The sequence below is a fragment of the Rattus norvegicus genome, chromosome 6, assembly GCF_036323735.1.
Source record: "Rattus norvegicus strain BN/NHsdMcwi chromosome 6, GRCr8, whole genome shotgun sequence".
NCBI classification, from domain to species: Eukaryota; Metazoa; Chordata; class Mammalia; order Rodentia; family Muridae; genus Rattus; species Rattus norvegicus.
The window spans coordinates 15,612,178-15,638,265 of NC_086024.1; the positions used below are offsets into that span (position 1 = coordinate 15,612,178).

The following is a 26,088-nucleotide window of genomic DNA, read 5'->3' on the forward strand; positions in this document are numbered from 1 at the left end:
CGTCAAGGTTTCTTCTGGCAGGCGTTTCTGAGAGCTACGGCAGGAACTACGTCACTGAGCAGCTAGGGTAGCAGTTCGGCGGTAACCTAGGTGCAGGGCTGGAACATCGCAGGCACTCCGGGACCTGCGCGGTCGGCCCTTCCCAGCAACCTTCGGTGTAGCTCCTAGTTGGCCCCCCACAAACCCTTGCGCGCGCATGGGCGGAGTCGACCTCTAGGGGCTCTACCAACTGCAAAATGGAGGGGTGATGTGGCCGAGCTCTCTAAAAGCCGGGGCGCTGGACACGGAAACAGGAACACTGAGAGCAGAGCACAAAAACGACACATTGTAAAACAAAAGGCGGATTCAGATGATCCCAGGAGCTCGGCCTGCCTCTCCCGTGAGCCATGGCGGAGCTCCGCCTCCCCCTAGGCTAGGCGCTCTCGGGACTTGGTTTGTCCCACTAGGGGGCGACCCCGTCGTCACGTGTTCCTCCAGGTCCTCTGCAGGAGCGTGCATCCTGCCTTGACTACGGTGAACCATGTCAGCCCTGCTGAGACCCGCGCGTTGGCTGCTAGGGGCAGCGGCGGTCCCGCGCCTCCCGCTGTCCCTGCGCCTCCCTGCGGGCGGCCCCGGCAGGCTGCCCTCTGTCGTCCGGGTGGCGGCCGCTGGTGGCCGGCCGGCTGCAGGGTGAGTACTGGACCCTTCCTCCTGACCGGCTACGGCGGACGGGCCGGTGTCCTGCTCATTCGCTCCAATTCCGTTGTCCCGGCAGCTCAGGCGCGAACGCCCGTGCTTTGCCAGTAGTTCAGGGTGACAAGGTTGAATGTCTTGAGAAGGTCATGGTCGAGGGCATGGCTGGCTTCCGCCTCGCTGCTTGAGGTTGCCACCTGCTCGGGCGGCCCGGGAAGCCCAAGGGCTTTAGGGGGTGGTGCTGATGTGGGGGCAGGTGTTGTGCCATTCCTTAGAAGTACCCTTCCTGGGTGCTCTCCCACACTGGACATACCTGCTAGTATGTAGTCTTAGGAGGCTTCTGTTTTTCATTTTACTTTTCTTGGGGATAGGGTTTGAATTTTTGAGTGACCCAGGGATAGTTTAGAACTTTACATTTGATTATGCCCGGGTCGGGTTTTTGCCTGCCTTTTGTTGAATGAAAATTTCCTTCAATATTTACACAGGCATCATGGGTTGGAGATGGTCACAATAATGGATTAGTGGACACACGCAAGGCGCTTGTTGGGGATCTATGTAGTTACTGCAAAAACAAGTTAAATTTCTAGTTAGTGCAAGTATTTTTGCGAGTATGCCGGTCTGGATTGAGGTTATGAGTGTGTTGACCAGATGAAGGAAGATGGGGGCTTAGGTTTTAGTACCAGAGAGAAATTGACAGTTGAACCACCCCCAGAAGAACTTTTGGGTCTAGCAAAAAGATTTAGGAAGTATGTTCTGGAGCGGGGAGCCATGGACTAAGGGTGCTTCTGTTTATTCGCATTATGCCATTGGACAAATGACTCAACAGCCCAGGCCTTAAGTTTCTTTAGGTACATAGGTGGGCACAGTGTAAGGTTAGGCCTATTCATGAGATACAGGACTTGATGTGTCTTAACTGGTTACCACTGTAATAGAAGTAACTGTCTGCATGGGCCAGCCCGGGCCCTGCATATAATTAGATGAAGGAACTGCTGTATGACGTCCCAGCAACTCGGTTGCACATCTTTGGCGTGATGCTTATTTGTATACAGGGCCTGTACTTTTGGGGTAAGCTTGAGCAGTGAACCTTCAGAAATCATGCCCCTGGCTTTATGTCTTCAGAGACCGTGGTGCCAGTTCCTTTTGCTTTCCTCCAGTGACAGTGCTGCTGCGGTGCTGTCACTGATGTTTGCTGTTACGTTTGGCAGAAGTCGAATTTCAGTGACAGGCTGTTGGTCTGGGTGTTCATCAGACCTGGGTTCTACTTCCTTGGACCTTTGGCTAAGTTCCGCTGGATCTCTTTAGTCTGTAAGGGAGGGTGCTGGGTGTCTTTGTAAGGCTTGTTTTGTTATTCAGCACCAGCTGTCTCTTCGGAAGTTTTCTCTTACCACAATCGATCCAAGATCCAAAAAATGGCCTTGTGAGCAGGCACCATAGTTCATCAAGAAAAGGCACTTTCTCTGTAAGCCTGATGACCTTAGTTTGACCTCAGGACCCACATGGAAGGAGAGAATGGCTCCCACAATTGTCCTCTGGCCTTCACATGTATGGACGCACATACAAAAGATCAATAGAAAAACTAAGCAGGATCATGACTGCCAGGGTCTTGTCTACGGTGTGACCCACATGTGTGTTTCTTCGGTAGAAAGGAGACTATTCGAGCACAGGACATGGTCTTGTCGAAATGCTGTGTTCAGGTCATGGCAGGCAGTGAAGTAGTATTTGTTTTCTCTCTCTGGACTTTGAACACTTTCCTGCCAGTCTCCTATCCCACAACTTCTAAGCCTGTCTGGAAAACAACCTTTCTCAGGATTCTAGTTCCTCTAGAAGCTTCCCACTTGGTCTCTCTCTTGCCCATGGTCTCCTGTCTCCTTTGCTGACTTCTCACTTACTCTCACTGTTTTCACACCATGCCTGAGGCCTCCGTGTCTCGCTACTCTTTTTTTTTTTTTTTTTTTTGAGACAGTGTCTGTATATATAGCCCTGGGTGTTTTGGGAGTTGTGTCATGCTGCCCTTGAACTCAGAGGGAACCACTTGCTTCTTCCTCCCAAGTGCTGAAGTAAAAGGTGTGTACCATATGACCAGAATCTTAACCATTTCAAAAAATATCTTTTTGTTGTATGTGTTTGTGTGTGTGGTGCCTTCAGAGGCCAAAACAGCCAATTGCTATTACATGTGATACTGTAGACCTGTTGTTAGTCCTTAAAGGACTTCTCACACTGTGCTGGCTCCCCCTCTACTCGTGTTCATGGAGTAGCTGTCAAACATTCACTCAACAAACAAGTAGAACGGTGGAATGAGATGAGACTGAAAAGGGCACTTAGTCCCCTGTGCTGCATTGTGGTCCTGAGGCGTGGTGCTGCATCTCCACCTTAGTCTTGCTTTCCAGCTCTGCTGTTCTGAGTTGGACTAATAGGCATTATGGAGTGAAATTATTAGAGTTGCTTGATCTGTTCCAAAACAAAGCACACAGAAACATGCACTTCTGTATATTTCTTGCTCTTCAGTTTTCCTTTTAGTATTTCTGTCTTTTTTTTTTTTAAAAGATTTGTTTATTTATTATATATGTACACTGTAGCTGTCTTCAAAAGAGGACATCAGGTTCCATTACAGATGGTTGTGAGCCACCATGTGGTTGCTGGGATTTGAAATCAGGACCTCTGGAAGAGCAGTCAGTGCTCTTAACCACTGAGCCATCTCTCTAGCCCTTGAGCTATTCTTTTTTTTTTTTTTTTTTTTGGGTTCTTTTTTTCGGAGCTGGGGACCGAACCCAGGGCCTTGCGCTTCCTAGGTAAGCGCTCTACCACTGAGCTAAATCCCCAGCCCCCCTTGAGCTATTCTTGAATATGTTCTGGATACTGAAGGGGATGACTAACAGAACACTCATTTAGAAGAGATTTTACTTTTAATGAAGTATGTGTGTGTGTGTGTGTGTGTGTGTGTGTGTGTGTGTGTGTGTGTGTGTACGTGTGCGTACAGAGATAAGTACAGCCTCCTGCAAAGTGTCCTATGACTTGGAGTTGGATTACAGGTGGTTGTGAGCCTTCTGAGTGGCTCCTGGCAACGGAACTTTTTAGGTGCTCTGCAAGATCAGCGTGTGCTCTTTGTGGCTGAGCCATTTGTTCCACTCCATACACATGTTGTACATAATGCATATAAATCCAGATGAGAGCTTCAGAATCTACAATCGGAATCCCTGCCATTCTAATCACACAGATTCTCAAAAATGCCTTGTCTGGTTTCACATCTATCTGGCTAAAGCATTTGCCAGCACTTCCTGCCATAGCTATGATATGGGAGAGAGAAGCCTGGCACAGAGGGATGGGAAGAGGGAAAGAGATGGCTGTGTCAGGACAGAGCAGCTGGGGCAAGTACAGAAGGGATGCTAGTGGCATGAAGCCATGTTGGGAGAAAGCTGAGTTTGGAAAGACTTCGGAGAATAGTGTTGTTATAGTAATACTGCAAGGAGAAAATTTATTACAACTTAGTTCTACAAAGTGTTTAAAAATTACACGTTTACTGTTGCTTTCCATAACAAGAGAGCGGCCACTTTCACAAGGTTGTCGTGTGTGTGTGTGTGTGTGTGTGTGTGTGTGTGTGTGTGTGTGTGTGTGTGTGTGTGCGCGCGCCCGCGCGCGCGTGTTTGTTGGAGGGGAGCAGCCCAGGTCTTCTGTATGTTGAGTTAGGGCTTCACCACTGAGCTGATCTCTAACCCTAGCAGATGTTTTACTCCAGTGAAAAAGCTAATATGGACTGACTGCCTTTCTCTAGGTCATGCGGCTGTCACAGCACAGCTGAGAGCTGAACAGGGCTTTGACAGGGTGCTAGGATTTCTTCTGATTGACTGAAGAGAGGAGAAATACTTCAGGAAGTGTTTCGGTTACATTTACTAAGCATACTTACCAGGCCCATTAGAGACATTTTCTTAAGTGTTGTCCAAACCTAGGGCATTGTGTTTTGCCTGCAGATTTTTACTTGTTGGGCCCATTCTGAGTACTTACTATTTATATATTTAATATTCTGTTTGTATTGGCTTTAGGTTTAAACTGACATTTAATAAATTGGTTTATTTATGTAAGTGGGTGCTTTGCCTACATGTGTATTTGTTCACCCTGTGCGTGTAGTACTCACGGAGACCAGAAGAGGACATCGGACTCCCTGGAACGAGTTACAGATGCTTGCTTAGCCACTAGAAAGCAGCCATGCTGTTATCCACTGAGCCATCTCTGAAACCCTTAAATTAATATTTTTATAACTTTATTTGTCTTAAGCAAAATGTTAATATGAAAAGAGCTAGATGTGATTTTTAAAATCTCCTAAGAAGTAAACCTGCTGAAATGGAGAAGCCTGTCTACATGTAGTGTAGATACCATCCTAGAAGTGTGTTGTGAGACTTACTCTATGATCTCAGTTACTCTAACAGGTAATGCTCTTGTAAGGGACTGCTGTTTCCTCTTGGTAAAAACTGAGTTTGGTTTAGTTTTGTGTATGTGAGCATTTCCCTGCGTAGATCTGCGTACCACGAGTGTGCCTGGTGCCCACGGAGGCCAGAGGAGGGTGTCAGAGCCCCTGAGCTGGAGTTGCAGCTGGTCGTGAGTTGTCACGTGGGTGCTGGGAACTGAGCCTGGTGCCTGGACGAGCAGCAGCGCTCTCAACCAACCCAGAGCTGTCTCTCTTCCCCATCCTCTTACAGTTTAGGCTTAAAGGGAGAGCATCTGAGGCTGAGTAATTTATTAGGAACAGAAAAAATAGTTTTCAAAGTTTTGGAGGCCTACAAGTACAGTATTAAAGAAGTGGGCATTGGCGCAGGCCTTCCTTTTTGTTACTTAAAAATGTATGTGTCTTTGTGTCTCTGTGTGTCTGTATCTTTCTGTGTCTGTATTTGTCTGTCTGTCTCTGCTATGTGTCTGTGTGTCTGTGTCTGTGCGCTCACACACACCAGCATCTATAGAGGCCAGAAGACTCCTGTCCTCTCAGAGCTGAAGTTAGAGACATTTCTGAGCTGCCAAGTGTGGGTGCTGGGAATCAAACTTGGGTCCTCATGGCAATGGAGCCATCTTCCTAAGTCCTCTGCTCTTTATTTTCCCTCCCTTCATGTATTTTGAGATAAGGCCTTAGTGGCCTATAATTTGCAATTTGACTAGGCTGGCTTAGACTGTTCCTCCCAGTTAATGAGTTTAAAGGTGTGAGCCACCACGCAGATGCAAAAGCACATACAGGCATGTGCACACACTCTGGCTTGCATGTAGCATGTGTTAGAGGACAGCTTGCAGGAATTGGTTCTGTTCTTTTACCATGTGGGTCCCAGGGATTAAACTTTGGTTATCAGCCTTGGTGCAAGCCGCAGTTACCTTATTGACCATCTCTCCAGCCTGGCCTTCTTGTCTGAGTGTCATCTGATGGTGAAAGGCAGAAGAGCAGGGAATCCCTTCTTGGAAGACTCCCTGACAGCTGCAACTTGCCGTCCGTTATGCTGGCAGTTGAGATCAGTACCAGGTTTGGAGAGGACAACGTTCAAACATAGTGGAGGAAGTTCTAACAGTTCGGCCAAAATCTCAGGTTGGATCCAGGCCAGTGAGTGCTCTTACCACAGTCCAGAGAGCCTCCGGTTATGTCTGTGAGGGCACACTTGCATGCAGCAGTAGGCAGCAGGCATGCCTTTCCACAGTTTCTTCCTGTGGCATTCTCTTTGTTTGTTATGCTATGGCCTATCAATGAGACCTCAGGTGGGCCTTGGGAATGACTCTTCTCTCCTTCACTGCCCCTGTGGTGGAAGCTAAAGTCAGTCTCACGGCGTTCTCTTCTTCTTAGGGGTCTGCTGTAATTCTTGAAGCTCCTCTGGCAGCTATGGAGGGGTGTTTGTTAGTACAAATGATCATGCCACAGCCTCTACTTAAAAACATTTTTGACTTTGAAGGGTATCTAGGATAAAACTGCAGCTGTTTGCCTCTGATCTCTTCTCACCTCTCCCCGCCTCGCTTGTATCACTATAAAAAAATATTTATTTAATGTATATGTCTGCAGACACACCAGAAGAGGGCATCAGATCCCATTACAGATGGTTGTGAGCCACCGTGTGGTTGCTGAGAATTGCACTCAGGACCTTTAGAGCAGACATTGCTCTTAACCGCTGAGCCACACCCACTGTGACTTGCACGGCTGTGTGAAAACATGGTGGATGGAAAGAAATCTTGAGGAGGAGACTTCATTCTGGCTCTTGGTTCTGGGGATGAGGCATGGTGGGAAGGAGGCATGGTAGCAGGAAGCTGAGAGCTCACAGCCTTTACTGCAGGCAGGGATCAGAGAGCAGACAAGAAGTAGGCCGAGACTTAAGCTCTCAAGCCCACCCCTAGTGATGTCCTAGCTCCAGCAAGGCCAGACCACCTAAACCTCCACAGATTGCAGCACCAGCCTCGAATGCACAAGACTACAGGGCTTATTTCTCACTGAAAGCCTCCGTGCCCACACGTCCTGCCCTGTGTTGCTTACTTGGCCTACGGACTTTTTGATATGGTGCTGAGGATGACCCGCTCCTGCATCTGCCTGCCCCAGCTGCCTGAATGTTAGGATGAGTGTGTCCACTGTGCCTTCTAGCTCAGACATCTGTTACTGTCTTTACAGTGATCCAAAGTGGAGACTTGCTACTTTATCAGTGGCCCTCGCGCCTCTTCTCTATAGTACGACTGAAAGTTTGAACACTAATACACAGTGCAGTCAATGAACTTGATACGTTTCTGTGACAAATGTAAAAAAATATTCAGGGTCCTAAATAGCATGAAGAAAGATGGTTTGGGAAAAGATGTGTCTGGCACATGTGTGAACGTTTTTGTGCTCTGGTTCCAGAAAGGGCCTCAGAGACATGAGTAGAAGTCCACAGACGTTATGTGAAGGGTATGCGGTCAGGCAGTGAAGCAGCCGCGCTGACATCTTAGGTCTGGGATCCAGTGTAGCGTGTGTGTGTGTGTGTGTGTGTGTGTGTGTACAGCTGTGGAGAATCACGAAAGGGGGCGCAGTGCTGGTGGACGGAATAACATACTGTAGTGTCTGCAGTTCACCTCACTGACAGTGTAGCAGAACAAGAGGCTCACAGAGGACGGTTGAGTGGGAGTGAAAGCTCATACGACATGAGAGATCTGTTCATAGTACGGTGTAGCAGAACAAGTGGTGTGTGTAGCTGCATAGGAACTGCTCTGTACTGCACAGGTTCATGTAGAACCCTCCCTGGCATTAGGGACTCCCGTTATCTAGTTGTTCTTCTCTGGTCTAATTTCCACCATTATGCAGTGAGGCTCCTGGATTGCAGCTGGGCTGGCGATGCTGCTGATGCCTGATGTCTCACGTGGGACGGGACGTGTCAGACAGGACCACCCAGTGCAAATGTTGGTTCTGCCGTTACATTTGTAACTAGCGTTTCTGTGATCTGGGAAGTATTTGTCAGTTTTTCTCATGTGTAAGATGGGGGCTATCATAATAATTTACTGCTACTTAGCATGCATTAAAATGTAGTTATTAATAACATACTTTTTTCCCCAATATTTTTATCTTTATCTTTAACCCTGGTAGTTCCCAAGTGACTTTCAGCCATGTCATACACCAGGGAAGGAGAGAAGGATTGAAAGAGTTTGAAGACTATGTAGAGCAGCTTGGTACATGTCCAATAAAAGGAAAGAGTACCTTTTTTTTAAAGATTTATTTATTATGTGTATAGCATTCTACCTGCGTGTACACCTGCAGGCCAGAAGAGGGCATCAGATCTCATTACAGATGGTTGTGAGCCACCATGTGGTTGCTGGGAATTGAACTCCGGTGGAAGAGCAGTCAGTGCTCTTAACCTCTGAGCCATCTCTCCAGCCCAAAGAGTAACTCTTGAAACAAAAACATGGCAATTATTTTAAAAATCTACAATTAGAGTATATGATCCAGCTCGTAATTGGGCAGAAATCCTGAGCAGTCCATCACTGGAGAGGACTGAGATTGCACATGACTATGAAAAATATCTGAGACTTCACGAGTCAGCGTGAATGAAGACACCGAGGACCCACCACTCCTGGAAGAATGGCCACTTAAACCTGAACTGGAAACCAAATGCTGGCAGGGTTACAGAGAAACAGCTCTCATTGGTAGCCATAGGAATAAACTTTGTACAGCGATTCTAAAAGCTAGTTTTATAACCATTTACAAAGTATTTACCCAGATGAGTTCAGCATTTATGTTCTTAAAAAACAGATATGTATATCAGCTTCATTCAAAATCGGCAAAACCCAGGATAGCCTTCAGTATGTAAGTGGATAAAGTAAGTTTCCCTACACTGTGAAATACACGTGCGTAAAGAAATGAACTACCATACTGTGAAAAGCTGTGGAGGAACGAGAGATGTCCCTTACAGACGGAGCCGTTCTGAAGTGGCCACGCGTCACTGCAGCTGGATGGCAGTCTGGAAAAGACAATCTGGAACCGTAGAGTGATTGACATTTGCCATAGATTTAGGAGGAAGCCCAGAATGGTGGTGGGTGGGACATCATTCTGCAGGGTCCTGTAACAGTGGCCACACACTATATTGTAGGCATCAAATGGGCCTGTCAGCGTGGGCCTCTGTACCAGAGTGAGCAGAACTGCCAGTGTCAACCAGGGTCTTAGGGTTTCTACTGCTGCAGTGAAACACCTTGGCCAAAAGCAAGTTGGGGAGGAAAGGGTTTATTTGGTTCTCACTTCCACATCCATTGTCCATCACTGAAGGAAGTCAGGACAGGTCAGTTAAGCAAGTCAGGAACCTGGAGGCAGGAGCTGATGCAGAGGCCATGGAGGGGTGCTGCTTAATGGCTTGCTCCCATGGCTTGCTCAGCCTGCTTTCTTATAGAACCCGGGGCCACTTGCCCACGGATAGCACCACTCACTATGTGCTGGACCAACCCACATTGATCACTAATTAAGAAAATGCCTTCCAGTAGGATCTGATGGAGGTGTTTTCTCAATTGAGGTTCCCTCCTTCCAGATAACTCTAGTTTGTGTCAAGTTGATAGAAAACTAGCAAGGAAATTTTGTCATTCTAGCAAATGCAGGACACTAATGTGGCTCAGTGGTTGGGGAAACTGGAGAGGAAGGTGTATGTGTGTGAGCTGTGCTTTTCTAAAAATCATTCTTTAAAAAATATGGTACAGGCCTAGAAATGATTGAGTGGTTCAAGTTTATCCTCTGGTTCACATATTCATTCATTCATTCATTCATTCATTCATTCATTCATTCATTCATGTATTTATGTATTCCAGAATATGGATACTCTCCCCCACCATTATTAACAAAAAAGGCAGCAACAACAAAACTTTTTTTTTTCTTTTTTCTTTTTTCTTTTTTTCGGAGCTGGGGACCGAACCCAGGGCCTTGCGCTTGCTAGGCAAGCGCTCTACCACTGAGCTAAATCCCCAACCCCACAACAAAACTTCCAAATTTTGCTGGAGACAATTCACGGGTAGCTGAAATATGTTTACTTAGAACTGCCATTGGTAGTCGCGTGAGCTGATACAGTCTCCTTCTATGGTTACATCAGTTGGGGCATTAGAATTTAGAGGCAGGATGCATCAGCTTCTGCAGGCCTGAATGGTGAGCGCCTAACTTGTGTGGACCCAGCTTGACCAACCATGAGCATGTCTCTCCTTTTTGTGACAGCATGCCCATTGCTTGTGATAGGAAGCTCCTGTTTTCTTCTAGGTGTGCCAGAGTTGACTTAAAAGTCAGTTCTGGCTGGAGTTCAGGTCAGGATAGAGTGTTTCCTTTGCATATGGGAAGCCCTGGACTGTGGTGGTGGTGGAGGTGGTGGTGGCGGCAGTGGTGGTGGTGGTAATGTATACTATCATTTAAAGCTCCATTAACCAGGGACTGCATGGCATTGCCCTCGGCCCTCCACACATACGTTGCAGTTGTATAGCTTGGTCTTCCCGTGGGACTCCTAACAGTGGGAGCAGGGGCTGTCTCTGCTGTCGCCTGCTGCCTTTGGAACCCTTTCCTCCTACTGGGCTGCCTTTTCTAGCTCTAAGAGAAGAGGAGGTGCTAGTCTTACTGCAACTTGGTATGCCAGAGGCTGGAGAATATCTAGCCCGCCCTCTCCTGAAGAGAAACAGGTGTGATGGGGGAGTTACGGGAGGCGGGGACTAGGAGAGGAGGGAGGGGAAATGGGTAAACTGCAGCCAGGATGTAAAAAGAAGTCGTGGGTGTGCTCATCAATAGTCATCTGATTTGAGTGGCATAGAAGTCAGCAAGTTCACCTCTACTGCGCAAAAAGTTCTGCATTGTATGAATCAGTGCACGTGTTCTGAGTTATCAGTAGTTTTTGATGATTATTATAGTAATGGATAACCATAGGGGGCAATATGCATCTTCTCTGGTCTGTGGGTGATAACACCCACCTCTCCCTCCCTCTCTCTCTCTCTCTCTCACTCTCTCACACTCTCTCATTCTCTCACTCTCTCACTCTCACTCGTGCACATGATGTGCAGAGGATATCACCTTACTTGGCGATATCCCTCCCCACCCCCATAGTTTCTGATTTATTTCTGTATATATGATGGTCAGGTGTTGTGATTGTCTCTGGTCACTGGTGTAATTTCTACAACAGTATTAGTTACAGACTCTGGTTTGCATGTGACACAGCTTTTGATGCCACTTCACATACAGTCAGTTTGTGATGCAGGAAAACGGTGGCTTTGGGGACAGTGAGATCAGACCTAGGGCCTTTTGCACACTAAGCGAGTGCTCCATTACTGACTTACGCACTTAGCTCACCACCGCTGGTAAAAGGTGGTCTACAATCCAGAGAATGTGGTTATTCTGGAAGTATTTCTTGAGTTAACATTTTTAGGCATAATACTTAGTATAACAATGGCAGCTGAAAATAAGATATTTGGAGTAGATCCCCAAGAATTGCATATGTTAAAAGGTAAGATATTGAATTCACAGAAAGCCTGTCAAAATCAAAGATTTATGACAGTAATTTTTACATCTAGGGATTTTTTTTTTCTTGGTTTGTCATCAAGTACAGCATTAATTCCTATAACATGAAGCACCACTGATAACATGTTTATGAACATTCAATTGTATATTAAGCTGCATTATCAAATATTGATTTAAAGAGTTTCTTCTGGAGATATCAGTAGCTCAGATTTTTGGGGGCTTCATTAGCACGGGCCCCATCCCTGCACCGAGTAAACTGTGGTGCAGGCCTGCTAGCCCAGCAGAGGGAAAAGCAGGAAAACTACAAGTTCAAAGTTATTGTTGGTTCTTTTGGAAGTTCCAGGCCAGCCTGGACTGAATGAGTTCCTATTTCCAAAAAAAAGAAAAAAGAAAAAAGAAAAAAGATTGCTTATTCTGTAGAAACATGTATTATTCTAATTTTAGCTTATGACATCTTTAAAACTGTTTAAGCCAGAGTGCAGTTTTATTTTTGACAGTTATTACTTTAAAGACCGAGGGAAGCATTCAAACAGCGTGTTGACTCAGAGTCATGAAAGCGGGTGCCTCGGACCTAGTTATGTTCATAATGACGTAACCAAGTTATGGCCATAATAAACTTATGCCCAGACAAAACCCTGAAGGTAGTTTAGAGTTTGGAGGCTGCCTTGGCCTTTGTCTCACTCACATGAATGAGAAGAGTGCGTTATGAGCTGCCTCATTTTTCCTTCATTAAGGGAAAATAATTTTAGCTTCTTAGTTTGAGATGACTTCATGTTGAAGGTTATCAATCCACTCAGAAGCAGTGTGTGTGTTTGTGTGTGTGTGTGTGTGTGTGTGTGTGTGTGTGTATGTGTGTGTGAGAGAGAGAGATTGATTGATTGATTGATTGATTGATTGATTGATTTGCTTCAGTGTACACTTTGCTCCAGGCTTTGCAGTTTGTGTGTGGTGACTGTCGGAGCTGGTGTGGACGGGTCACACAAGCAGTGCCTGTGTAGACAGCAGTTTGCTTAGTTTATTACTAATTCTATTTCATTTCACAGAGAGCTGCTGAGCCAAGCCAGGTTGTATGCCATCGTCGCTGAAAAAAAGGATCTTCCAGAGGAGCCTGCTCCTGTGAGAAGGAGTGGCAGTCAGTTTGATTGGGCCCTAATGAGACTGGATAATTCTGTCCGGAGAACGGGCCGCATTACCAAGGGGCTTCTGCAGAAAGTCTTTGAGAGCACGTGCCGCTCAGGTATTGAGAGTTTCTCGGTAGGAAGTCGAAGCTTGTAACGGTTCCTGGAAGCTCACTGGGGAGAGCATCATTTGCTATTCAGCATCAGTTCTGATGTCAGCTGTGACTCTGATCCTGCTATGCTTCCAATTCATCCAGGCAGAATTTGAAGTAACACGAGAATATTTTGTTTAGAGTTCATTTCAGAGTCAACAAACAAAAACGTCTGTTTGCTTCCTCTGGTTTCTAGAGTTGCTCTCAGTGGTCAGCTGAGGTAGAAGACACCAGGCTTTCTCTTCTTTCTTTGTGTGGTATCAGCTTTTCCTGAGGTGACCTCAGTGAAGACTGACAGGCACCAGGTCACTTTGATCTTGGATAGTGGGACAGGAGCTGCAGACCCTTTATTCCCAGGCTTTCCCTCACATCACAACTGCAGCGAACCAACACGTATAATTTTGTGTGCAGTTGAAGAAATTCTATACACTCCCAGAGCCTGTTAGGGGTGTCCCTTTGGTATGGAGCAGAGCTTCTATGACAGTCACAGTCACATGCACTCAAGGACCAGAACCTCCCATCCACTCAGAGCTGTTCATCTGTCACAACTTTTCCATGGTCACCCTCCCCAGCCCTTCTCACCCTTTCCAGTCCTAGGCACACACAAGCTATTTTCTGCCTGCCCTCTTAGGTGCTTGCTCTGGATGGACTTATAGATAGAGCTATACAGTGCATGTTTAGTTTCTGCCCTCTTAGGCGCTTGCTCTGGATGGACTTATAGATAGAATTATACAGTGCACACTTATTTTTGTTTCGTCTTAAAGTCATTTTCAGGGACATGGAGATGAGCTTGAGTTTGATAATGATGAGTCCTTATGTGCCTTTTGTCATCTTCATGATACCGAGATGCTTAGCCTTTGGCGTGTAGCAGATACGCTTAAAAATTTGCTTTCTTTGGACTCATTAGTTTTACAGATTACGAAGTTTCATAACCTTAGGCTTCTTAAAGCAGACACTGTTAGAACTTTAAATTGTAATGTGTACTGATGATGTGGATCGGGCGGTGTTTGGGTACGGCCTTGTCTTTGTTGAGCCAGGAGGCTGTGGATAATTAAGGGATATTCTTCTTGATCTCGAAAAGCCTGAAGATTTGCAAACCACTTATAAGCTGCAGATTAAGCTTTGGCGTTGCCTCGGAGCTGTTGGGCTGTCACCTGACCCGTCACCTGTTTCTGCACAGGGAGCCCAGGGAGTAACCAGGCCTTGCTTCTGCTGCGCAGCTGCGGCTCGCTCCTGCCCGAACTGAGTCTTGCAGAGAGGACAGAATTTGCTCATAAGATATGGGACAAACTTCAGCAGTTAGGTATGGTTATTTTAGTACTTGGCCTGTGTAAAGGCATAGGCGTATTTTTTTCTGTTCCACTGAAAGTGTTCTTCACGTAAGTATTTGTATAAACTTATTTTATCATGGCTTCTTGATTCAGTCCTTTTTTTGCAGTATATTTATTTAGTGAGTTATAGTGACATCTAGGGGCACTAAGAGTAAAGTAATTTTCATATCATGAATTAGAATTTTGATAAGTGAGAGAACAGGCATTGGGGCTGTGGTTATAACTCACCCCACAGTCCTGGAGCACAGGGAGCGCACTCACACAAGCAGGCTCTGCCGTAGCTTAGCTCCTTATAAATAGCAGGAGCTGGAGTCTGTGACTGCAAGAATCTGTACATATTGCTGAACCAGACACAAAAATTAAGGAGTTGGACGGTGTACACAGCGTGCCATCACCCACAGGCAGTGCGTTTTCCTGTGTGGGTTATCCACTATATTGAAATAGTTCTGGTCTGGAAGGATGACAAGCACGGTATAATTTTTACTCAATACCTTCTGGTTTCTCTGTTGCTCTGTTGAGATAGGCTGTTGCCATGGCAAACATGGATCTTGTTCTTAGAGGATGGTTGCCTTTAGTGTTGGAACTAAATTATGCTACCACACCTGGCTAACTACCTTTTTTATACTTAAAAATTTTGAACTGACTGGGATATAGTGGTATATGTCCTTAATCCCAACACTTGGGAGACAGAGGCAGGTGGCATTCCATGAATTTGAGGCCAGCCTGGTCTCCATAGTGAGACTCTGTCTTAAAAAAAAAATAAAAAATTTTAATATTAAAAAATAAATAGTTAAAAAGCCACTTGATAATGGGTATTATTCCTGATTTTTAAGTACGTGAAGAGTAGAAGGAAATTGCTTCAACATGTTAGGTCTAAAGCTGTCCACCCTGTGAGCCGTCTTTCCCACCCTTTAAGTTGAGGTTTTTAAAAGAAGTGTTGATGCTTGTAAAAATACATTTTAGGACATTCTGTGGTCATCATGTTACAAATCTGACATTGTTCCTCTACTAAAAACATTACAGTACTGAAGAGATTCAACCCCCTCTGGTGGTACCTGCCTGTAAGGACAGTTGTAGGTCAGAGTCATACTGCACTGCCAAAAAATTGGACCCCACTCTTAGTTAAACTGATAGGATGACCATGGTGTCATTTGTGGGTAGAGTAGGCTGACTGACTGTCCTAACATGTCACCGTAGGCAGTATCTACATAGGAAGAAGACAAGGCTGTTAGAATATGGCTAAATAATGCTAGCAGGCTGAAAGAAAGATTGCACAATGCCTCTGCCATAGATTCATTCATTCAATCAATGTGTGAGTGCTACATCTGCATGTAAACCTGCAGGCCAGAAGAGGGCATCAGATCCCCTTACAGATGGTTGTGAGCCGCCATGTGGTTGCTGGGAATTGAACTCCTGACCTTTGGAAGAGCAGACCATGCTCTTAACTGCTAAGGCATCTCTCCAGACTGCTTTTGTTACTTTTAAATACAAAAAGGTATTGTCAGTGAGTTCTCACAGGAAGACAGTACTGTTTCATAAGTAGGCACCCATTAGTGTCTGCAGAGTTTAACTATACTACCAAATGCTGAACGTTCTTCTAAACATGTGCTTAAATTTCATCTCTAGGCACCGTGTACGATGTCAGTCATTATAATGCTTTACTTAAAGTATATCTTCAAAATGAATACCGATTCTCACCTACTGACTTCCTGGCAAAGATGGAGGGAGCAAACATTCAACCGAACCGAGTAGGTAGCTGCTGCTGTGGTCCAAGCAGCCATGTCCACTTCTTACTTTCCAGAAAAATGTTTGTGCACTCGAATGTTAAGTGGCCCATCTCGTTGCAGGTGACATACCAGAGGCTGATCGCTGCCTATTGTAGTGTTGGGGACATTGAAGGCGCCAGGTGTGTGTTTTATGAAGGCGGGCCACCTTTTAGTTTCACTTTCATTCACTTATTTTGTGCTTCTGTGTATCTGTGTGTGCACGAGCCTGGAAATCCAGCATGGCTTGCAGGAGTCGGCTCTGGCTACCATGTGGGTTCTGGGTTCAGTTGTTAGGCTTGGCCATGAGCTCCTTTTCCCGACAGCCTATCTATCTCATCATCTCTAAATGTAGGTTTACACAAGTAGATTTATAAATTGTATAATCCTAAGATGTACCTACTTTTTAAAAAAATTTGTTCTTTATAGAGGTCATTATTTCGGAAGTATTTTAATGTAGCAAATTTAGTAAAATGATTTAAATAAAATGATATTATTGTATAAAAGGGAAAGAAGTAAAAGTTGCTATTCAGAACAGAAGCATAAATTGTTAATGCAAAGCTGAATTTGCCTTTTAAAAACCAATGTCCTAAGGGAACTTTCATTAGCCCTTTAAAACATGTTTGTTTATAAAAGCAGGAATTTTTATTGCCCATTGATTGAGGTAAAATTAGTTCCAATATTTCTCTGCTTACATAAATTTCATTGCCATTTTAAATTGAAGCTTAAGAAATAAGGAGTGGATTGAAATATACAATCATTTTTTTAACTCAGTGTATTGATGTTCCTTCCCGCCCAGTGCTCAGGATTGATGAACCCAGGGCCTCGCACATGCCAGGCATGCGCCCATCACCCAGCCACACTTCTAGATTGCTTAGTAGCTTTAACAGCAGTATGCAAATTACTATACTGCAAGGAATATAATTTCCCGAGAAGAGGACTGTTTTTCCCTCTGTTGGTTTGTTTTTGCTTTAACAAGGACATGTTGTTAGGCTAAACAAAAATAACAATTTGAAGTTTGTATGCATGTCATAGCAAGTCTCTGATAAATGTCCTTCTCTATTGCAGCAAGATCCTTGGATTTATGAAAACGAGGGACCTTCCAATCACAGAGGCTGTGTTCAGTGCGCTCGTCACAGGGCACGCCAGAGCTGGGTAACTGTCATGTGTCCTGTGTGCTCTGCCCCGCCCCCCTTTCCGTACTTAGGTCCTAGGAGGTTATTGGAGAGAACTCACGGAGCCTGTTTAGTCGTCTTCCAAACCCTGATATGAGGTGGAGCATACTGAGATTTTTATGACTTCTCCTGAAGTTTGTTACACAGAATTTAGAATTAATGTTAAAAATTGGACTTGGTCTGAGATAGTTACATAGGTCACTGATCTAGGAAGTGTTTTTATCTTTCTCAAGTGAGTAGTCTATTCTGTTGTTCTTAGGTAAAGCTGTGTCCTTGCATTCCTAGTGGAAGAGGGATTCTTAATTAATGCTTATAATTTTACATAAAGGAGTGAGGTTACTGTAAATATTTCAGATGCTTGCCATGATATCTAGTATTGCAGAAATATATAACCAGTTTAATGATTGTTGTCCATCTGGGTGTAGTTCCAAGTATTTAAAAGAATTGATATAATAAACTTAGGCCTCATACTTTAGACTGAGTGATTGTATTCAGTAACCTTATGTTTTCTTTGAAATAATTTACAGGGATATGGAGAATGCAGAGAATATTCTCACAGTGATGAAACAGGCTGGCATTGAGCCTGGGCCAGACACGTATCTGGCCTTGTTGAACGCACATGCTGAGAAGGGTGACATTGACCATGTTAAGCAGGTATGGTTACACGCTGCAAGTCAATATTGAGGTCATTAAATGAACTTGTGTTATATTTTATGTGAAGCAAAAAACATAGCTTGTGTCTATTTTAAAGATTTCTTGTTGTAAAGAGTAATATTCTGGGCTGGAGAGATGGCTCAGCAGTTAAGAGCACCGACTGCTCTTCCAGAGGTCATGAGTTCAATTCCCAGCAACCACATGGTGGCTAACAACCATCTGTAATGGGATCCATGCCCTCTTCTGGTGTGTGCGAGGACAGCTATGGTGTACTCATATAGAATAAGTAAATCTTTAAAAAAGGAGTAATATTCCACGAGAACTCTTAGTTAGATGTTGATATGTGACAGTTACTGTTGGATTGGGCAACTGAGTCTTGTTTATTTAGTATTAATATTTCTATTTTTTCATTCTAATTACTACAATCATCTTTAGATTCTGGAGAAAGTGGAAAAATCGGATCATTACTTTATGGACCGTGATTTCTTGCAAATTATTGTTAGCTTTAGTAAAGCTGGATATCCTCAGTATGTCTCAGAAATTTTGGAGAAGATTACCTATGAGAGAAGATCTATTCCAGGTATTTAAGAATGTTTATCTACATGCCTTTCTTAATACTCAGATTCCTGTTCCTTCCATGGAACCAGGGCCCTCCCTTCCCTAAGGGTCTTGGGGGTGAACAGCGAGCGAGTGCCCGGGTGATGAGAGCAGGACTGATTGTCTTAGAGAGACTCAGAGGGAACTTTGTGGTGTTTGCTGTTCCTGATTTCTTTCTTTAAAAACGGAAACATTTTTGTTTATTCAACAATGTTTGGGTGTTCATACACTGCATGGCATGTGTGCAGGTCAGAGAGGGCCACTCGCAGGAATCAGATCTTTCCGAGGATGGAGTCAGGTCATAGAACTTGGCAGCAAGTGTCTTTCTCTGCTGAGCCGTGTTGCCGGCCCTATTTCCTCAGGTTTGTAACAATAGATGTCTTTGTTTTCTTCGCAGATGCAATGAACCTCATTTTGCTTTTAGTCACTGAGAAGTTAGAAGACACGGCGTTCCAGGTTTTACTGGCATTACCCCTGGCCAGGGATGAGACCTCAAGTAGTTTTGGCAGTTTCTTTTTGCGGCACTGTGTGACTATGGATACGGTATTTTGCTTGTTTCCACTTTGTAGATAGTGGTTAGCACTGAGACAGGAGAAAATTCATGAGATTAGAGTGGTTTAAACAACATAAAACTTTTAATGTTGAAGATATCTGGATAGAAAAGAGAAATTGCGATTTCATTACCAAAGGGATTGAGTACTGAAGCAAGTCAAGTGGTCAGGCTCTGCCCATCTGTTGATTGGGTGTCTTTTCCCGCAGCCTGCTGAGAAGCTGATAGACTACTGTAAGAGACTGAGGGACGCCAAGGTGCACAGCTCTTCACTGCAGTTCACCCTGCACTGTGCTCTTCAAGCCAATAAGACTGGTACTGTATTCTCTGAGTGAAGACCAGCGTCAGGTAGTGCCTCTGAGGTAGCTTGGTGACATGTTTGGGGATTTCTTTTACAGCTTTGGCAAAAGCAGTGATGGAGGCTCTGAGGGATGAAGGGTTTCCTATCCGAACTCACTATTTCTGGCCGTTGCTTGTTGGACATCAGAAAACAAAAAATGTTCAAGGTGAGGTTTGTCTTTTATGGGGTCATAACTAGTCAGCCTGTTTGAATTCTTTAAAAGCACACTTCCTTCTGAGAATGAGATCTTGAGAAACTGGGACTGTTAAGTCAGACTGAGGTGGTTTTTCCCACCTTCATTTATCTCATAGTTTGTCTCTTCCATTCCGAGCCACGAGTGTAGTTGGGAACAGCTTCTCTAGCAGTAGTAAAGTTACATATCTACAGTGGAGTTCCTAAGCAGAGAGTGTCTGTTTCCTCTGTGGGCCCCTGCAGCAGGAAAGGCACAGACTTGTAGTTCCTGACAGCCTGCTGATGGAAGGACCGGAGGCTCCGTCTTTTAGCTTCTTAAGTACATTTAGGCATTTAGCATGCTTTTCCCGTACACATGGGATGTCTATAGGATAGGAATAAAATGGAACAAATATTAAATTTTAGAGCACAGTATCTAATTCTTTGGTTTGCATTACTGGTAATCAGAAAGAATAGTCTCATAAAAGAGGCTTTTAACAGAAGTACCTCCCCCTTGGGGAAACAAAAATGGTCTTTTTTCATTTTATCTCACAGTGTAATGTGCTGTGGAATGAGATGCAGAGTTGTTAGTGTGACACTGGGTGACAAACAGCGCACAAACAACAAAAAAGTGCTTTTAGCAGACTTTCACATGCAATTTTATTTTAAATGTACAGTCGTCTTCTGGTTTAGAGGAAATAACGAAACAAGTATTCCCTAATTGTTTCTGGTTATAAAAGTCTCTAAATCCTTTTTAGAAAAGTCTTTGTGAAAACAATACGTGAGTTGATTAACTCTTTGTACACCTCCAGTGCGGAGGAAGCAGGAGGAACCTTTGCTCTAGTGTTTCTTATCACAGGGAGTTTGGACGTGCTGGTACTATTTACCTTTACCCAAGTAGGAAAATACTGTTGAGATGTCTGTGTGTCTGTGTAGCAGGTAAGTTTCCTGATTGTACATATGGTAATGTCTACAGTTGAGTTGGGTACTATGTATTAACAGTTAGGAAACATCAAAGAACATGGCCAAGAACCCGGCCGTTTCTAGCTAGTGTGAGTTGGACTTGTGGAAGACGGGCTTACCTTACATGTATCTTTCCTTTGGATCTCAGCACTGAGGTTTTCGGGATGCGTTTGAAAGCTCACATGATACTGTCAAGGGAACTGAGAGCCGAAGGGGGCTGTCAGTATGTCTGCTTTCAGAATGACTTCTGTCTGTTGAAATATTGCTTCCTGCTATCCCTGCTCAGGGACTGTCACATTGTTTTATTCACATCCCAGTTGTCCTTTGCAAATTAGACACCAGATTTTATATTAAGGATATCTTCTCAGTACCAAGATTTTTAAGTCAGTCCAAGTTTTATTTGGAAAGCACAGACGCCTGTGCTTTGTTAGAGGTACTGACTCCTCAGTAGTACAGGTGTCAGTCATCCCCCAGCTTTTGAAAAGCATCTGCCCGCTTTAGACCTCCTCTTCTGGCCATCCTGGAGATAGGAAAGTGTCCTGTGCAGTCCTGCAGTGACAGTCAGGGCCGTAGGTTTTCTGTGGTTTCTACAAGGACATGTAAGGCCAGAAATCAGATACTCTCACTGGCGAAGTGAGCCTGCTTCCTCCCGGCGGCATCTAGTCTGTAAGCGAGTGAAAGCTGGGACAGCAGCTGCCCAGGAGCACTCACTCAGTGAGGAGAGGCCTAGGAAGCAGGTCAGGTAGAATTGAACTGGGTCTTCAGTAACGGGATTACTGCATTCCTGTTGAATTTGAGGGAAGAATTTCACTATCACCAGCCTCCAAAAGATTCCTTTGAAACCTTCATACTTTTCTGTGGTACAAATAGAAAAGTCATTACTTATAGTATAACCTATTTTCAGCATTCAGACATAAATGAGAGGAAAGCTCAGCATCGGGACCCAAACGTCCTTTAATGCATTAACTTGGAAGCATAAAAATAAGAATGCGAAGACTGGGCCGGGCAGAGTGACGCACACCTTCAACCCCAGCACTCTGGAGGTGGGGACAAGTGAATTGGAGCCAGCCTGGTCTACAGTGAGTTCCAGGATAGCCAGAGCAACATAGCGAGACCCTATCTCAACAGCAACAAAGACTATGGAGGGACGTTGTATGGAGGGGCAGCCCTGAGAGTGAAGTGCTTGCTGAGTCCAGGGGTAGTAGCAGTAGAGGTGTCCTATTTTTAAAAAAGAATTTTGTTTCCATACAAAGTGAGCGTGTTTGACTGATCATAGCAGCCGTGATAGACAGTTTTAGAGGGTGGGAGTGGTGCAGGTAGGTCACGTCTGTTTCCCTAGGTGTGGATCATCTTGATTGCTGCAGTGTTTTGTTTTGTAGACAAAAGTGCTGAGGAAACTTTCTCATGATTTAGAGGAAAGTCAGACTAAACCTGTGACTTCCCTGAATTCTGAGTTCTTTATCAACTGCCTTGCTGTGTTTTATCTCATAGGAATAATAGATATTCTTAAAATCATGAAGGAAATGGGAGTGGATCCCGATCAGGAAACATACATAAATTATGTGTTTCCCTGCTTCGGTAGTGTGCAGTCGGCTCGAGCTGCTCTGCAGGTGGGTACAAGTGTGCTTTTCATGGCTAATTGAAGAATACACTCAGTCCTTCTTCCTAATGCTTCATTATCAGGACAGCACCGTGGAGTGGAGAGCTGGAAGCGGTCTTGTTGTACAGTTGTAAGGCTTTATAAATATACCAGTCAGTAAATGTGACAGTTAACATAAGAAGATCAAAGAGCACCTTTCTTCTGTGTTGATAGACAAAACATTAAAGAATCACTCCTCATTCTTATCCTGGAAACTGTTCTCATTAATTTTCCTAACTACATTAATGGGATATTTATTATTCTGCATTTGAAACATAATCGTATTTGGACTTTGACACATTGTTTTTCTGCCAAGCTTCTTGACCAGCATAGGGTTGGCGCGAATGAGTGTCATTTGAAGAGCTGACCTCTGGAGAGATGGCTTGGCAGTAGGAGCCCTAACTACTCTTTAAGAAGATCCAGATTTGATTCCCAAGTGGTAGCTCTGTCTAATTGATACCTGCCTAAGTCCAGTACCAGGAGAGCTGACCCTTTTTCTGGCCTCCACAGGCATTAGGCACATATGGTACATAGACACGAATGCTGGCAAACACTCATACACATTAAATAGGAAAAAAATTACAAGGATTGCCTTTTCTAATTTCAAGGCGAAGTGCTGTATGTACAGTTAGGAAGAGTGAGTCTGCACCCCAGATCTGTCGTGTAGATTGTGCCTGAAAGAGCTTTAGAGCAGACTGTTCCTTACACTGTCTTGATTTTTGTCAGAATGTTCCTTTCTTTCTTTGAAACAACTTCATACCTATAATCATTTTAAAGTTGGGAGTTGTATCTTGAAGGTCTTTACCTTCCACACTTCCTGTTTGGGGAGAATAGGGCCTCACGTGGCACTGTGACCTTCTGGCACCAACTCCCATTCGATGGCAAGTGGGCTCATGTTGTCATGTTGAGTGTTGATGCTGTGCTAGGGCTCAAGCCCAGGGCTTGGTGTTTGCCAGCGAAGTGACCCTGACAAGTGAGCTCTGTCCCCAGCCCTCTTCTGTAGACCTCCAAAGAGGATGTTAACCTTCTACAGTTAGAAACTATTTGTAAGCAGTGACTTTCTGCATACTTTATTCTTGGCAGAAGTACAGCCTGAGGGTCCATTGCTGTCTCAGGGTTACTCTTGTTTTCTCATAACTGTTGACCTCTTTTAGGGGAAAATTAGACCTAAATTTGCTTGAGCTTTGATTGCCTATGTTATAATTTCAATTACCTTTTAGTTTCATTGTTAAAATTTCAGTGTTAAATATTATTGGCTTAGAAACAACTCTACTGTTAAATGCTTAAATGTTAAATACCATAGTATTGCTAAGGTTTTTTTTTTAATTATTAGCTACATATAAAATATTTATCAGTTTAAGATTATGTCATTCACTGATAATCAGAGACTACTACTAGTCAGTGACTGTTTAACTCATCCATAATGGTTCCTTGAGATAGTCTTAGTTTTTTTTTTTTTTTTGGTTCTTTTTTTTTCCGGAGCTGGGGACCGAACCCAGGGCCTTGCGCTTCCTAGGTAAGCGCTCTACCACTGAGCTAAATCCCCAGCCCTAGTCTTAGTTTTTAGATAATCATTTTTTCTTAACATTTTTCTTCTCATACCTGAGTGTGTTCTTTGAAAAGGTGGCTATTATTCATTCTTTTACAATTTTATTTGCTGTCTATCTATAGTAATATGTAATTCTGCAAGTCATTTTAATACTTGTGTGACATTTTATTTTATATATATGTCATAATTTATTTTTATTCTTTGCCTTAAATTATCAAGGTGGTTTGTAACACTGCACTATATAAAAAATACTTGAACTAAATTTTGGTTCATATACTTTTAAATCAATTAATGTTGGGACAGGCGATAAACCAGCCATTTATAGTTAAATCAATTTGATCTTTGCTGCATGCATCATATCAAAATACTGTTTTAGTGGGAGTGGTTAAGAGCACTGACTGCTCAGTGGTTAAGAGCTGCTGCTTCAAGGAGCCAGGTTTGGTTCTTAGCACCCACAGTCAGTTCCAGTGGACCTGACCTCTTCTGGGCTCTGCAAGCACAAGGCACACGTGTTAGACAGACATCATGCAGACAGAAGATCCATGACCATAACATGGAAATGCATATTTCTTTTAAGCTCCCACATGTTCTGTGCTGAAACCTCGTAGATGAGAGGATTTCTGTATTGAGTAAAATGTAAGCAGACCGCCTGTGCTGTTAATGCTTCTTCAGGAGCTGCACTCGGCTTGAAGTGTGTGTGTGTGTGTGTGTGTGTGCGTGAGTGCGTGCGTGCGTGCACACGTGCATGACACCGCCCCCAAATCTCAGTTACTGAGCCATGTGTACTTTAAGAAGGCCTTTTTGGTTTGGGTTGTTTTGTGTGTTTTTTTCAAGGCAGGGTTTTTCTGTGTAGACCTGAAGACCAGGCTGGCCTGGAACTCAGAGATCTGCCTGCCTCTGCCTCCTGAATAAGGGATTAAAGACGTGCTCCAGCATACCTGCCTAGAAGATTATCTTTTAAAGAGATAATAGATTATCTTGGTACACAATGATAAAAATATGAGTCATAGGAAATTGGAGTGGCATATCAAAATATTGTTAGCTGTTATTGAAGTGTATTACCATCAATGTGTGCTTTATCCCCAGGAAAATAAATGTCTGCCTAAAAGTACTACATTCGCTCAAGCCGAAGTGAGAAATGAAGCAATAAATGGGAATTTACAGAACATTTTGTCATTTTGTAAGTATTCTCCATAAGACATAGGCTTGGTGCTGACTTCAGTATGCACACGGCAGTCAGGCAGTGTGAGCAAGACCATTTCAGGTTTCCTTAAGGCTGGACCGAGAAGCCAGGTCACGCCCTGAGCTTGCAGCTACTTTGGAGGTCATTTTAAGGTTGGACTGTGGAAATCCCAGGAGACGTGGTGAGTGACGGGAAGCGGCTTCCCAGCTTTAGGTAACAGCACAGCCAGCGCCTGCTGAGCATTGAAAAGGCTCTCTCCTTTGCATAAAGGCAGTTCCACTGACAGAAAGGCATGGTGGGAAGCAAACAGCCAGAAACAAATCCGATTTTAACTTTGTCTTTTTCTGCATATCTTATATTTTATTTTGAGTAAATAAATATTTCTTAAAGTCTTTGTTTTTTAACATGTTCATGACATTATTTGTTAGGCATTCAGATTGTGGGAAAAGGTTTTTGTGAGTTTATTTGGGGAGTTTTGCAAGATAGGGCTGATTTAGTTGACCTTAAACTCACAGATTTGCCTGTCTCCTGCCTCCTTAATGCCAGGATTAAAGGTTTGCCTGTGCCTGGCACAGGGCAGTGTTGATCTTAAACTGTGAGTGTTGTGCATTCAGACTGCACAGGGAGAAGCCCTGTAGAGTGCTCTGGCATTCACACTAGAGGCTGTTGGTAGGTGACACTCAGCATCCAGTGTGGACAGTAGTCAGTGACTGTGTACATAGTGTGTGGATGTTCAGGTGACAAGAGGAAAGCAGTGGCAGTAGAGGAGTGTGAGCTGTGAGGGGCACACCCTGGGGGCCTTCCCCTCCTACTGGATGTTCCTCCCATTTCATCCTCACACTCACGAGGAAGTGTCAAGTTCGTCCCAGTCTGTTGACACGATGCTTCGATGCTTCGAGTCAGCAGCCGTCCAGCTTGCTTGGATATGTCTGGCCACCTTTTAAGGAAAAGACATTTGGCAATATTCTTTGAAATACTATTCTTATAGCATCAATTTTTTTAAGTTTATTTTTATTTTATTTTCTGAGCATTATAGTCTTGGGTGCACACACACACACACACACACACACACACACACACACACACACACACTGTGCGTGCACACAGGGTTGTATGAAGGTGGCAGATTCTTCTGGAACTGTTGTTACAGACAATTGTGAGCTGTCACATGGGTGCTGGAAATTGAACCCCAAGTCCTCTGGAATAGCAGCCAGTGCTCTTAACTGGCTAAGCCATCTCTCCAGCCCCAAAGTATTTTTGTAAGAAGCTATTTATTACATTTTAAAAGG

At 44.1% G+C, this 26,088-nt stretch overlaps 1 protein-coding gene across 1 annotated transcript in view; it reads left to right on the forward strand.

The window, feature by feature from the left end:
* Positions 1 to 460: 460 nt before the first annotated feature.
* Positions 461 to 26,088, forward strand: part of Lrpprc (leucine-rich pentatricopeptide repeat containing) — an 82,476-nt gene continuing 56,848 nt past the window's right edge. Inside the window, exons 1-13 of the mRNA NM_001008519.2 lie at positions 461 to 669; positions 12,658 to 12,851; positions 14,065 to 14,187; positions 15,842 to 15,963; positions 16,063 to 16,121; positions 17,047 to 17,133; positions 17,681 to 17,807; positions 18,243 to 18,387; positions 18,802 to 18,947; positions 19,164 to 19,269; positions 19,353 to 19,460; positions 21,920 to 22,038; positions 24,703 to 24,796. Coding sequence (NP_001008519.2) covers positions 521 to 669; positions 12,658 to 12,851; positions 14,065 to 14,187; positions 15,842 to 15,963; positions 16,063 to 16,121; positions 17,047 to 17,133; positions 17,681 to 17,807; positions 18,243 to 18,387; positions 18,802 to 18,947; positions 19,164 to 19,269; positions 19,353 to 19,460; positions 21,920 to 22,038; positions 24,703 to 24,796 — 1,579 coding nt within the window. The 5' untranslated portion in view covers positions 461 to 520. The remainder of the gene's footprint in view (positions 670 to 12,657; positions 12,852 to 14,064; positions 14,188 to 15,841; positions 15,964 to 16,062; positions 16,122 to 17,046; positions 17,134 to 17,680; positions 17,808 to 18,242; positions 18,388 to 18,801; positions 18,948 to 19,163; positions 19,270 to 19,352; positions 19,461 to 21,919; positions 22,039 to 24,702; positions 24,797 to 26,088) is intronic.